Source organism: Ascidia mentula, chromosome 4 (assembly GCF_947561715.1).
Source record: "Ascidia mentula chromosome 4, kaAscMent1.1, whole genome shotgun sequence".
Lineage (NCBI taxonomy): Eukaryota > Metazoa > Chordata > Ascidiacea > Phlebobranchia > Ascidiidae > Ascidia > Ascidia mentula.
The window spans coordinates 19,617,755-19,630,156 of NC_138569.1; the positions used below are offsets into that span (position 1 = coordinate 19,617,755).

Here is a 12,402-nt window from a genome sequence, read left to right on the forward strand (position 1 = left end):
CCACGGTATTACAGTGCTCGAAGTTAAGCATAGGCCTAAACATAGGGTTGTTAACAACGGGTTCGAGTTGGTCATTAAATTCCAAAAACCGGTGCAAACCGGCTGAATCCCACCGCTGTAGCCGGGGTTATCCATCTGTCCAAATTAAAAAATAATCGAACTGCTTTACGATTACGCAGCAGCTTACCACGTTAAAATTATGCTTTGCGTCAGTTACGTTGACAAAAAGTCTATTATTATTGATTATTGTACAGGCAATATGACGTTACTTTGACCACGCAATAATTGCCTAGATCACAACAAAAAACCTTATTTTGAAACCTCTGAATTACGTGAACTACTATACTGCAGTCAGCCATACTATCTGACAAACCTAATTGATGAATACAGGCAAGGATGAAAGGCTAAGGACACAAATCTCAGAAATCATCACGAACCTGCAATCCGAAGTACAGCTTTGGTTTGTGGGAAAAACAAGTCGGCTCGATGTTGCGTCAGATTGAATAAATTCCTATGCTGCGGTTGCCACATCTTTTATGGAGCTTTTACCAAAAGACTTATTGCAGAATACTAGTTTATTGTACCACACAGCACAAGATCATTGCGAGCATTTACACACAAACAAAGCAACGAATTGCAATATATCAAATTTATGCGCCTAACTATAACACAAAGCACTGTTTTCAAACAATTAAGGTTTGTTGTTGTTTAGAAGTTAAAATATCACAAATGGTCACAAAAAATTTGGGACAAATTAAGGTGCACTTTATATGCAACAAACACGATCAAATAAACTTGTGCAGTTATACCCACCAATAAAATAACAACTGACAACAGTTGTTAGAAAACTATTCTAAAAATCAGTTATCACAAAACTCTCAATCTTTTCATTGGGCCATTGAGCTCCAATCTTGGTATGTTCAACAACATACAACAAATAGAACCAATTACACAGTTATATGATACGCTTGTTTTTACTCCAGCAAAAAAGTTTGATTTATTACACACAGTGCAGCATTTAATTTGTAGCCAAAGGTAAACAATTTGGAAAAAGTCGCGCAAAACTCCCAATTATAAGCACAACACAGTATTTTTGAACCCAGGCATAACATGAATGAAATAGTGGCTGCACTTTTTTAATCAATGATACAAGGTTGGTGTAAACTGTGCTCTTAAGGAATTGAAAGTAAAAACATTTCATCAAACAAAAGCTTGACTACTGCATAAACAAACAATTATCATATAGCGACAAAATATATGGTTTTACAACGATCTTAACCTAAAGGGCCAAGATATTACTTAACTATAAAGTTTGACGTTCTACAGTCATGTCATATAGGTTCAAAACACAGAACTTCACCAGTTTTTTTACAAGTGCTGGTCTGAGTTTGGTATAAACACGAGAACAAACTTTTTAGTTTGTTTATGGTTCTGTTGTTTCCTTTATAAAGGCAGTTAACATTTGTTCCAGGGAATTTAAAACCAGTAGCCATCACACAAATATAAACTTGTTTGTTAAGGAAGAAAACAAAACCTAAATTACTGTAAAACCGTAAACCTTTACAAGTACAGGCATATTGCATAATTATTATGAAAAATTTCAAAATTTCTGTTATTTTATGAATCTGTCAGCATAGAACAAGGGAAGCAAAGATCACTAAACATCTACTTAATAATAACATTAGATGGCATGATAAATTAGTCGCCACCAAACAACACTGTCTGACCAAAAATACACCCATGGCAAAAACAGCAATATTTTGAACATAATCACCATTTAGTATTAAAGTAATAAGCAAATTGTCCATTGTACTACAAAACAACAAGCTACACAGAACAACACATACAAGCACTAAATAAGTGATTTCAATGAATGTAGTTTTTCATAAATGTACTATGCAGGTAGCCACCAGGAAAGAAGATGCGCTCTATTTGTAATTATTATTGGGAACTCGGTTTCTAACATCTGGGTCCTTTTCCTCATCATTTTCTTCTTTCTTCAAAGGTTTTTCTTCTTCATCCTTGACGTCAACTTCTTCCACAATAGTCTGAAAAATTGCCCACAATTAAATATAATGTAAATCAGCAGAATACAACTTATTTTAAAGAGTGGTTCAAACATGTTTAAAACAGAGTATTCTGGTCACTGTAGGGTGGATATTTATTATTTAAGACTTCTGTATAAGGTTTCTTGTGATCAGTTATATTGCATGGACTATTCATATGTGCAACACTTCGCTATGTAAAGATGTACAATGTACAGTGCAACTTGTCTCAATATTGTTTGCACTTATTTGTGCATCAAAAAAATACTGAATAATTGTCACTATAGCTAATAATGGCAAAAAAAACAATATTTGTCATAACTGTTTAAAATACAACCAACAAACAATTTCACAAATGTACCTTTTTGCTGTGCTTTTCATACATAAATATGATAGTGATCAATATGACAACCTCAGCAACAATACCGAGGAAGGGCCAAAGAGCAGCAAGCTTATCCTTCACACGAATGAGAACCTAAAAAACAGTGCTCGGTCAATCATCTCTTGCAACGAAGCATAAAGCATCATAAAGTATGGTTAAGCTCCCTCTTTTTGAAATGTTTCAAGCATGACAATCTTAAAAGGAATATGACTTCTTGATAGCATGACTGCACAAAGGAAATGTAATTTTAAACAAAGGAATAAAAACAGATATATAATTAAAAACATGTCCGTACTTCACCTAACAGTGTAAAGTTTCCATAATAGAATTCTTTCTCATGCTGTTTTTACTCACAAATATTACACTTACCTCAACAGTTTCATTTCCAACAGTGTTTTTTACTTCACACATATAGTAGGCTTGCATATCATATGTAAGATTACGGAAAAGGATTGTGGAGCTGTAGAAAGGAAACACTTGTTATTTTAATTTTTTTTTATCTATGCCATCTTATTTTACATTGGTGTACATACATAACAATTTTAAATGAATAATTGGAAAATTAGGTAATATATACAAGTTTATAACATGCAGAAATGCGTCACCCCCCAAAAAACATCAAACATGCTTTTGCTTACTTATTTCCAGAAGTTGTAATGTTAATATTTGGGTCAGAAGTTGGTGTTATTAGCATTATAACATTGTCAACTCCTTCTTCCCTTCGACTCCATTTAAATGTAACTGTGGGATAAGATCCCTGACTGATGCAAGTCAACTTTCGATTATTGTCTCCATCATTGAAGGTCACAGACTTTCTTGTATTCTTAAAAATAAATTTGTTTTTTTACTATACTTGTAAGTTCTATACATCTAATTGGAAAAAGGATGCAATTTTTTGGCAGTCAATGTAAAACCAATTAGCTATTGCATTATTATACACGTACAAGGTCCATGCAATAAATCAAAGTTTGCTGCGAAACAATCCTCTGCGCAAATTACAAACTTTCCAATCTTGATTAAATATGTAAGAATATACATCGAAACACACCTGAATTATTGGTTTTGCCAAGTGGAAAACAGAAATAGTGTTGACAAGATTGTCATTGGCTAAACACATATATTCCCCAGTCTGAGCAATGCTTGTAAGGTTTAATATCAGAGCTCCAGTTCCAATGACCTCTGAAACACCAGCTGCATTTGTGTAGTTCCAGGATATTGCTACACTGGAATTCACTTTGTCAAGACCACAGTAGATAGAGGTTGGGTTTTTGGTGTTTGTATTTGAAGAGAGGTTGATAACTTCTGATGATCCCAAGCCAACCAGAAACAAGGTGATAATCACAGTTGAAGTGTGCATTTTTGATGTGCTATGAATAAACGCTAATAAAAAATAATATATCAGTACATGCCATAAAATATTGCATACACTATAGAGCAGTAGAGAATACTTTATCGACACAACTTACGAAATAATGGTTAGGGTACATGATTAAAAATAAAATTTGAATAATATATTTTCTTCAATTTTTAAATGTCCTTGAATTATGTCTAAATTGATTGCATTTATTATCAACTACATTCAGCAAATTAAAACTTAACACTTTAATTTAACAACCACCAACACTGATTGAAATGCAGTTGCACTAAATAGAACAGAGAAAACGCCCATATGTGCAAAGCACTTAGGTGCAGCGTGCAGGCCCATTGCGCAACCTTTAGTCAAAACATTTCAGCCTCAACGAATACGTCTGCCCGCTTATCCATACAAAGTAAAAAGCGGCACCGAAGTATAGAATCGTGAAAACTTAGATGAGCACAGCCGTTATACAGCATCGCATGTCAACAACAAACAAACGCCGCGATTGCAAAATACCTAGCGCAGTGACAAAGAGCAAGATGCAGTGAAGCGTATCGATTGATTGTGACCTCATTTTGCTTTCGCTGTAGCGAGGCTGGAGAGGAAGCCTTTTCATTTTGTTTGTTTTTTATTTTTACGTCAGACCTGGCGACGCCTCGTGCCAGCCGGTTAAGCACGAGGTCAAACAAGTTCATAATTTGACTCTGACTCATTTTGGAGTTGTCGTTGCGTCGTGTAAATTTTACAAACAGACCGTTAGTTTCGTGGTGGACAACGTTTTTTTTCTCTGTTTTAATTAAACTTAATTTCTTCAAGATCTAAACTGCGAGGCAAGCCTCAAACATAAATTGCTTCCTCTGATATCCGGACAAACAAACGTGCCTAAAAGGCAATAACTTGGCATTTGCATTTACAAGACCACATTGTCAGTGCTGCAAACAGTATTGTGGATGCTGCTTTTGTGGTGCAGGTGCTGCAGTGCCTTTAACAATGCAACATGGCAGATCTGCAAATGTATGCTGACCATTTTCTGAATGAAATGATTGAAGAGGCCGTGCTTGGAATTGCATATGAGGTAAACTTAACTTACACCTAAAAATATATCCAGAAAATAAAAAAAGATTGTTCATTTCATTTTTTATAATTGGTTTCTAGGCCCACCGGTCCTTAACAAGAGGGACATTGTTTCTTGATGAAAATCCTTCAGATGACGATGAAAAATACAAAATTGTAGTTGAGAAAGGTCTTGATATATTTGGACAACCCCTTTGTGGCTCCAAGAAAAATGTAAGGTTTGTTTGTATTTCTGGCAAATTTCAAGGTGGCAAATAATTTTGCAGCTGGGAATCACATAGAAAACACTGTGCTTGATTGGTGGCAGTAGGCTATAAAATATTGCTATAAAGATATTGTTACAGAACTGACCATCACAAAATCTATTTGTGTTCTTTTCAGTTTGTGAATATAAATTTGGTTGATATAGGCTACAAGTATCAACTAATTTTCAGAACAGCAAGAAATATGTAGCATGTATACAGAATGAACTGAATCAAAAATTTAACATAAAAAGTGTGGGGCATCACCAAAAGTGACTTGTATAATGTATTACTATTTTTGTTTAGGTTGAGTGTCTGTGTCCAAACTGTAACAGAAATATGGCAGCGAGTCGCTTTGCACCACATCTTGAAAAATGCATGGGAATGGGAAGAAATTCAAGTAGGATTGCATCACAAAGAATAGCCAATAGTGGGTAGGTTATTTTGATCAATAAGGCCCCATGTTGGCAACAGGAAAAAATTATTGTTATTATTTGTGTTTAAACTTGCATTTTGAAGTAAAATAAGAGTATTATTCGATTACAGAAAGTTTTCATCCATAAATGACGTTTTGGGACCAGAAGATGATCCTGATGATTCCAATGATGCTGACTGGTTTGCATGTGAAACATCAACATCTCGGAAAACCAAAAAACGGAAAGCTGAGCGCAGCAACGGATCACCACGAACATCCAAAGCGATATTAGCCCGTTCCAAAACTTCCAGTAGCTCTCCCAAACTGTTACCAGGGGTGGATGCCCATGATGCAAATGACAATTTGGCTGTATTACAAAGTGGCACGAGACATCTCCTGGATGGCAGCATCTCACGCAGTGATAATGTTAATCAAACAATGTCTTTATGGAGGCAGCACATCAATTCTGCTCTTTCTGAACCGGAGACCAGTCAAAATTCACACTCACCAGTGCCACCAAGTGTCATTGCGAAAAAATCTAAAAAAGGAGTGAAACACAGTCATTCAAAAAAAAGCAAAAAGCGTCAAATACCTTCCCATCAATCTCTGGGGCTTACATGAACTGTTAGTTAAGAAAGAGTCTAAAAAATGGAGTTCCACTTAAAAATCAATTGAAAGAATTGTACCAGTTGGGTTTCATTCTGGTGGTTGTCTCAAAATTCATTTTTAAGTTCTATGCAATGTTCATAATTCTGTATGGCCTGCATGTGCCGTAGCTGTGGGTAGTGTACCGTGCATGTACCCAAACACTTATCACTTTTTTCAGTTCGTTTAAATGAAATTTAGTTTCATGAAGCTCTTCGTTACCTTTCATTATTTTTTCTTTGTTCATATCTGCATTCGGTGAGCACTGTACACTTGTGTTTTGTGAGTTTGTCTTGCTTTTTTTGTCTTTGTTGTTTGTTACTTATTATAGAGAGCAACTTGTGTGCATTGCTGCTAAAGTTCAACGTGAGACTCAGTTTACAACAACTGAGCACTTTTAAGATTTGGATAGCAACTGAATGCTTTGTTGCAGTTCTTAATTCTTCGCAGATATCTTTTATCTAAATGCACTTTAGCAGCCTTGCACCAAACATTGTTCTGTGCTGTATGCATTACCTCTTGCTTTAAATTCGGGTCAGCTGACAAACAGGACTGTCACTGTTCAATTTTTGTCATTGCAAAACGTTTTCCGTTGTGCATTACAAGCTATTTCTTTGCTTTGCAAATTTTCGGCTTTTTATTTAAATTTCTTTGTGACACCTCTTGTGTATGGAGGTTCTGATATCCACAAAAAAAATGCCACCTAAAATTACATAAAAATGATTGGCCAAACCAATAAAATGTAACAGCTAGGCCACTGCCTTGTCGGTTTGTGAAAGTTTGTGATTTGTGTGCATTGTGACTCCAGCTTTATTTATTCCAATTGGATGTGAATAAAAGTTAACCCGCTTCGTTGTCCAATTCGCCAATGATTTTAATGAATGGTCTCCAATACCGGTTTGTTCCGTGCAGGAGTAATTGTCAAGAAAGGCAGTAAAACGACTAATCCCACATCCTGTTTTCGCGATAGCAAAGTTGTAGTTTAGTCAGTTGATGAAGTGTTTTCTGAAATAATAATAGGTGTGAACCGAGGTGTGACGTCAGAGAATCATGTGGGTCACGCATCAACGATTTTGGTGGACTGGTTTGGCGTTTGGTTTGGTATTGTTTGGTAACTTTGTTGCTTGTTTCAGGGATTGCTGCGAAACAGTTTTGCAAACTGAGGTCTGTGATAAGCAGTATAACTGTAAATGCTGTGAGTCGTTGCAGACAATGCGCGACAAAAATTCGGACTGTCATTTTAAAACCTGGCCTGGTATGTTGTTGAATCGAATGAATGTGATGACTGCAGTCCGCAGCTAGGCCAGGTTGGGCTCAAAAGTTAGTTAAACTTTTTTTATTCCAACAGGAAAAACATGCAATGACAAGCATGAATAGGAAAAGAAGCTATGGTGAAACTTTGATTACTTCTGCTGTAAAACGAAGGGAATTGTTTCAAAACTTTTCAAAGCACCCAATAAAGCAGTCAGGCATGGCAAGCGGACTTGCCTTCAAACGATTGCCATCAAGATTGGCATACTGTCTTAGAGATATTGTTAGTGAAAAGATATTGGTTGATGAAGCACATGCATTTCTTGGGTTTAATAAAGAGGGCACATTTGTAATCTCTTACACAGAAAGGTTTGAGCCCTCTGATCACACAGGTTTTATAACACTTGTGTACCGTCTGCATTGGTGGTTGTTTCGGCAGGACAAACCAATGATTAAATGTCGAACAGTTAGATTATTTGCAAATGAAGAAATTAGTGGAAGATTATGTTTGACATATACTGAATGGCCAAGAGACAATACTAAAGTAGTAATTACTGGATATGGAAAGCAAACAAACATCTGCTACATAACAGTCGCAGCTGTACCGTCCTACACACACTGTGAAGATTGCCTTATTAGTTGTAAAACCAGTGTTGTAATGGACAGTGAGGAAGATGATGATGACGAAAGTAAAGTTCACTGTTTAAAACATGGGTTTGTGGCTCACATGAAACATACTTCTGTGTCTTCTAATTCTACTGTGCTTAACCCTGGTGGCCTTAAAATCAATGACCTACTTGTGCTGAATATGGGTCATTCAATTGGTGTTTTTAGCCTTGGCCTTCTACCAAGTGATGGAAACAAGCTGTCATTACCATTAAGTTCCATCAAGCGTGCAACCTTCGAAGATATACCTGTCCCTTGTGAAAATGATGAAATAAAACCAGTGGCTAATAGTGATAGGACATTTGATATGTTGCTTAGGCGAAGATTGAACCTTATTTCACCTGCCTCCAGCAGAAGTTTAGAAAATGGCACTATGCAACTTGAATCTGATTTGTTTAGTCCACTTAATTCTCAGGGTGATGAACCGATTAGATCGCCAACTCAGGGGTCCTTGTTTTCCTTTAATTCAGATGATTCTTTGCCCTCATCACAACGTATTGTTTTAAGTGAAAACAATACATCCAACAATAGATGCAAACAGTGTTGTCACACAATCACCATTGCAAATAGTGAAACTGCTTCTGATGATTGCATTGATGATCCGTACTATGACCCGGAACCAAAAAGCATTGTACTGCTATCAAAAAGAAGGGAAACCTCTGGTACCTCTGGGTCAGTTTCACTGAAGCCAATAAGTGAGGACCAGATAAATGACAATTACTACAAGAATGAAAATTGTTGTTGTGGCATGGGCACTTCAACAAACTGTATTGCACATAGGGCAAGGTGTCCTAACGGTGATGCGGAAAGTAATGAAAGCAACCAAGATGAAGTTTTAACAAAATTAGAATTTAAACAATGTGTTTACTGTGGACGAGTTTTACCCGACAGTCAAGAAGTCAATTCCAAACCAAAGAAGATTGACTTTCCATTGACTTCTCCTGGCAGCATGTCATCACCAAGCCGAAGTGCCTCAAAACTGTACAAGTGGTCCAATTTACGTGGTCAATTTGAACCTTCCATTGAAAGCGCAACTTCGGCAAGCCCCAATGCAAGTGAAAGCAGTGGAACTGGAAGTATTTACTGTAATGGCGATATATCATCTCATGGCAATTTAAGACCTGTTTGTCGAAGTACAGATGGGATTGTGACTTTTGTTGAAACTTTTTATGGACCCACAAATGCTTCATCAGATGAACCTTTACCCTTTGCTGAAAATAGTTTTTTCTGTGGCCCTGTCACTATTGAAGGGTGTAATGGGGCAATTCTAAATCCTGTCAAACCAGAGTCTTCAAAAAAATCAGTCGCTTTTTGTCAAAATCTTGTACTGGACATTGAACATGTTATATTTGATGTATTGAGAACAAGATGTTATACCACATACAAATTTGGGTATTTAATAGACTATGAAGTCCAGATTGTTGATGTTTGTCCGGGCACAAGGTCAGTCATCATGCTAATAGTTGCCTTGCTGAATGTTTCTGCTCAGAAGTCAAAAACGAAACTACGGGACATGCACTTTCAACAGCACAGCAAGTTTGGAGCCAAGGCTAATGCACTGCAGCAATTCCAATGCTTTTTATGTTGGCGACTACAAACAGGTCGTTACGAAGTGGTGGCTGCTTCACCGTTACAGCCCTACCCAGAAAAAAAGGGATCAAAGTGGAGTGCTAGCTGGGTTGTAGAGACTGTAAAAGACATTCGTAAGGCCTGTGCTGTGCCAACTTCTGTTCAATCAAGTGTTTATGCATTGTCAAACTCACCAGTTCTGCAAGGACGGTCATTAAATCTTCTTTGGGATGCGCACAGAATGGTTGCTTTACGTAAATGATGCCTAAACCAGACCAATCTAGTTTTTCCATTTTTTACCATTTTTTGTTTATTTTATTCTTTTTCATTTCATGTTTCAACTTCTTCGTTTTATTGAATAAATAGTAGCTAAGTGTTGTGGTTACAAGTCTGCCTTTGTACATCTAAGGCCACCTAATTCTACACAGTGGTTTGTGCTATTACACAGTGATTATAAAAGGTATGATTAGTAGTAGGTGTATTTCAGTTTTGCACAGAATACGAATATCATCCGCGAATCCACATTCAGTGTGTTTAGTTTAAGTGTAAACAACGGTGCTTAAAATCGCGTGTTGTCGTTGGAGTTTATGTGCGAAAGCAGGGATATACCAAACAAGCACAAGCGAATTTAGCTGCAACCAGTGTGTAAATTTATAACGTCATTAGAGATTCAGATTCGGCCGAATATTTGCTGAAGGTATTCGAATCGTATCATGTTCCCTTAATTTGGATTCAACTCAAACCCAGTAAATGTTCCGAGAAGAATTTTGCAGGTTTACCTGAGTAGAAAGTTGAAGACCGCGACAATTTGATCTGAAAAATATCTATTATTTAAAGTCCTACTTTCGGTTTAGAAGCGAGTTCAAGCATTCCCATGTTCGGCATCCTTGCCTTTTCACAGTAGCCCATTGCATTGTAAAATCGGTTTCTTGTTGCAAAAATATGCTCATGGATTTTTTCGTGAAAGAAGTGCAACGTTTGGAAGTTTGCCTAGACCGGGTCGACACCTCACGCTTTCAGCGCAGCTTAGTTAACTGTTTTGAAGTTTATCCGAAAACAGTGCAACAAGCAATACTAAATGTCCGCTTGGTCCGCAAGAACCTGATAAATGGGAAACTTTATACGACAAGCTATATGCCATTGACTAGTTTTCACTTTCCGTATGACGCAGGGAGGGGAGGCAGACCAATCGCCCAACCCGACAAAGAATTTTCCAGAGGAAATAAAGTTTTCCAAGCGTAGATCTACGCCGGCTGCCTTTCCAAGCGGCGAAATGCAATAACTGTGTTTTATGTATTAAACTAATAGGCCTGCACAACTGCGTAAATAAATTGAAATATTAAAAGTATAATGACACGTTTCTTGTTAGTATAAACGTTTCTAGTTAGCTGGGACTTACAAATATCTCCTTCAACGAAAGGAATGCAAAAATTTTGATAGAGTAATATTAGTGTTTGATTGTTGCCGAAATCATGTAGTCAACGTTCAACATTTGTGCATTGTAATAAATATGTCTTCTTTGTGCTCTCATGACTGCTGACTCGTGCACTGCATTGAGACGAAAGAAACTGTCAAAAATAGCACAAGGTTTTTACATGAGAGTGAGTTATACAAAGAAGCAGCCACTACAGACCAATTTAGGAATGGGATTTGAAGATTGAAACCTTGCAAAAAAGAACTGTAACGGCAAGTTTTTGCGACACAGCGAAGTTGTTGTTTCTTGTGCTTTCAAAGCTTTATCGACAGAGTGACTGGAATGGAGCATTGGCGGGACAAATAAGCGTTGTAAGAGCTTGACTCATCGGCTCTGACGTATGAAGATGGTTGAGGACACCATATTCACCTCATTGCTGCAAAGTTCACATATTAGTTAGGTCTGCACGCCAGCTAGAGTTTTTTCAATGGAAAATATGTGGTTGGTGTTTTTTTGCTCCTTGTACTTCGCAAAGGCCATAGACGCATGTAAGTATAATTTTAGTCTATTTTGTTGGTATTTTATAAAACCGCATACCTTAAAATAAAAATGTGTAAGTTAACAACAAGTTTAGCACGCGAGTTGATTATTCAGGGCACGCAAATACATTTATGAGTTGACATTCCGGTATTTTGTCATACGTCCGGGATTGCCTTGATTTAGGAAGAAAGGTAAAACGTGGTGGTATCTTTGGGAATTTTCAAAAGTTATCAATAAAAATTCAAGTTAAACGACGGAGACGTCAACATATTTTGGTGTGTAGTCCTACTCGAAGTCAACAAAATTTTGACACAATCTACAAACTTTTGCACATTTTTTTCGAATGTGACGGAAAAAGGCAAAGTTGAAAGAAACGACGGTAGTTACAAACACCATGGTCTGATACTTCCAGTCGTACGTTATAAACCTTAATAGGAAAACAGATGACATTGTATGATGTGGCGCGTTTGCAAGCGCTCAAGATATTAATAGGGAGTATGACTCACGTGATATGCGATTGCTGCATTTAAACGTTTAAACACTGTTGACGCATAATACGTCCAAATCACCTACCCATTACCTCCCAACGAACTGCGTTCAGGGAAAAAACAAAGTTTTCCAAAATATACAATCCACGCATAAATGGCTCATTTTTTATTTTGGGGATTACCCACGATCGCAACCTTGCAGAACAGCCTTTCCTGTTTGTTTAATCACAACTCTCTGCGCACGTTTGTTTTGACTATCTTCGTCCACACTTTCAAGGCGTACATTTTCAAATGTGTGATACTGTTGCAGGCAA

The 12,402-nt window shown here is 37.1% G+C and overlaps 3 protein-coding genes across 3 annotated transcripts; 2 read left to right on the top strand and 1 right to left on the bottom strand.

The window, feature by feature from the left end:
• Positions 1-557: 557 nt before the first annotated feature.
• On the bottom strand, positions 558-3,803 carry LOC145898559 (basigin-like). Its single transcript, XM_082987064.1, has 5 exons — positions 3,476-3,803; positions 3,066-3,250; positions 2,797-2,887; positions 2,407-2,520; positions 558-2,048 (listed from the first exon to the last, which is right to left on the bottom strand). The coding sequence occupies exons 1-5, from the start codon at positions 3,782-3,784 to the stop codon at positions 1,929-1,931; spliced, it is 819 nt and encodes a 272-aa protein (XP_082843190.1). The 5' UTR covers positions 3,785-3,803; the 3' UTR covers positions 558-1,928.
• Positions 3,804-4,464: 661 nt separating this feature from the next.
• Positions 4,465-7,002, top strand: LOC145898762 (SAGA-associated factor 11 homolog). Its single transcript, XM_082987356.1, has 4 exons — positions 4,465-4,859; positions 4,940-5,071; positions 5,407-5,534; positions 5,647-7,002. Exons 1-4 carry the CDS (start codon positions 4,782-4,784, stop codon positions 6,134-6,136), a joined length of 828 nt encoding a protein of 275 aa, XP_082843482.1. The 5' UTR covers positions 4,465-4,781; the 3' UTR covers positions 6,137-7,002.
• A 511-nt stretch (positions 7,003-7,513) lies between these two features.
• On the top strand, positions 7,514-9,931 carry LOC145898552 (uncharacterized). The gene has a single exon (XM_082987057.1). The coding sequence runs from the start codon at positions 7,521-7,523 to the stop codon at positions 9,906-9,908; it is 2,388 nt and encodes a 795-aa protein (XP_082843183.1). The 5' UTR covers positions 7,514-7,520; the 3' UTR covers positions 9,909-9,931.
• The last annotated feature ends 2,471 nt before the right edge of the window (positions 9,932-12,402 follow it).

Bases quoted from the DNA above. Each gene is read 5' to 3' on its own strand.
- LOC145898559 (XM_082987064.1), bottom strand. From the start codon at position 3,784: ATGCACACTTCAACTGTGATTATCACCTTGTTTCTGGTTGGCTTGGGA. The intron at 2,888-3,065 runs GTAAGCAAAAGC...TCCTTTCTACAG, and splicing joins ATTACAACTTCTGGAAATAA to CTCCACAATCCTTTTCCGTA. The intron at 2,049-2,406 runs GTACATTTGTGA...GCAATTTTTCAG, and splicing joins ATGAAAAGCACAGCAAAAAG to ACTATTGTGGAAGAAGTTGA.
- LOC145898762 (XM_082987356.1), top strand. From the start codon at position 4,782: ATGGCAGATCTGCAAATGTATGCTGACCATTTTCTGAATGAAATGATT. The intron at 5,072-5,406 runs GTAAGGTTTGTT...ATTTTTGTTTAG, and splicing joins TTTGTGGCTCCAAGAAAAAT to GTTGAGTGTCTGTGTCCAAA. The intron at 5,535-5,646 runs GTAGGTTATTTT...ATTCGATTACAG, and splicing joins CAAAGAATAGCCAATAGTGG to AAAGTTTTCATCCATAAATG.
- LOC145898552 (XM_082987057.1), top strand. From the start codon at position 7,521: ATGACAAGCATGAATAGGAAAAGAAGCTATGGTGAAACTTTGATTACT.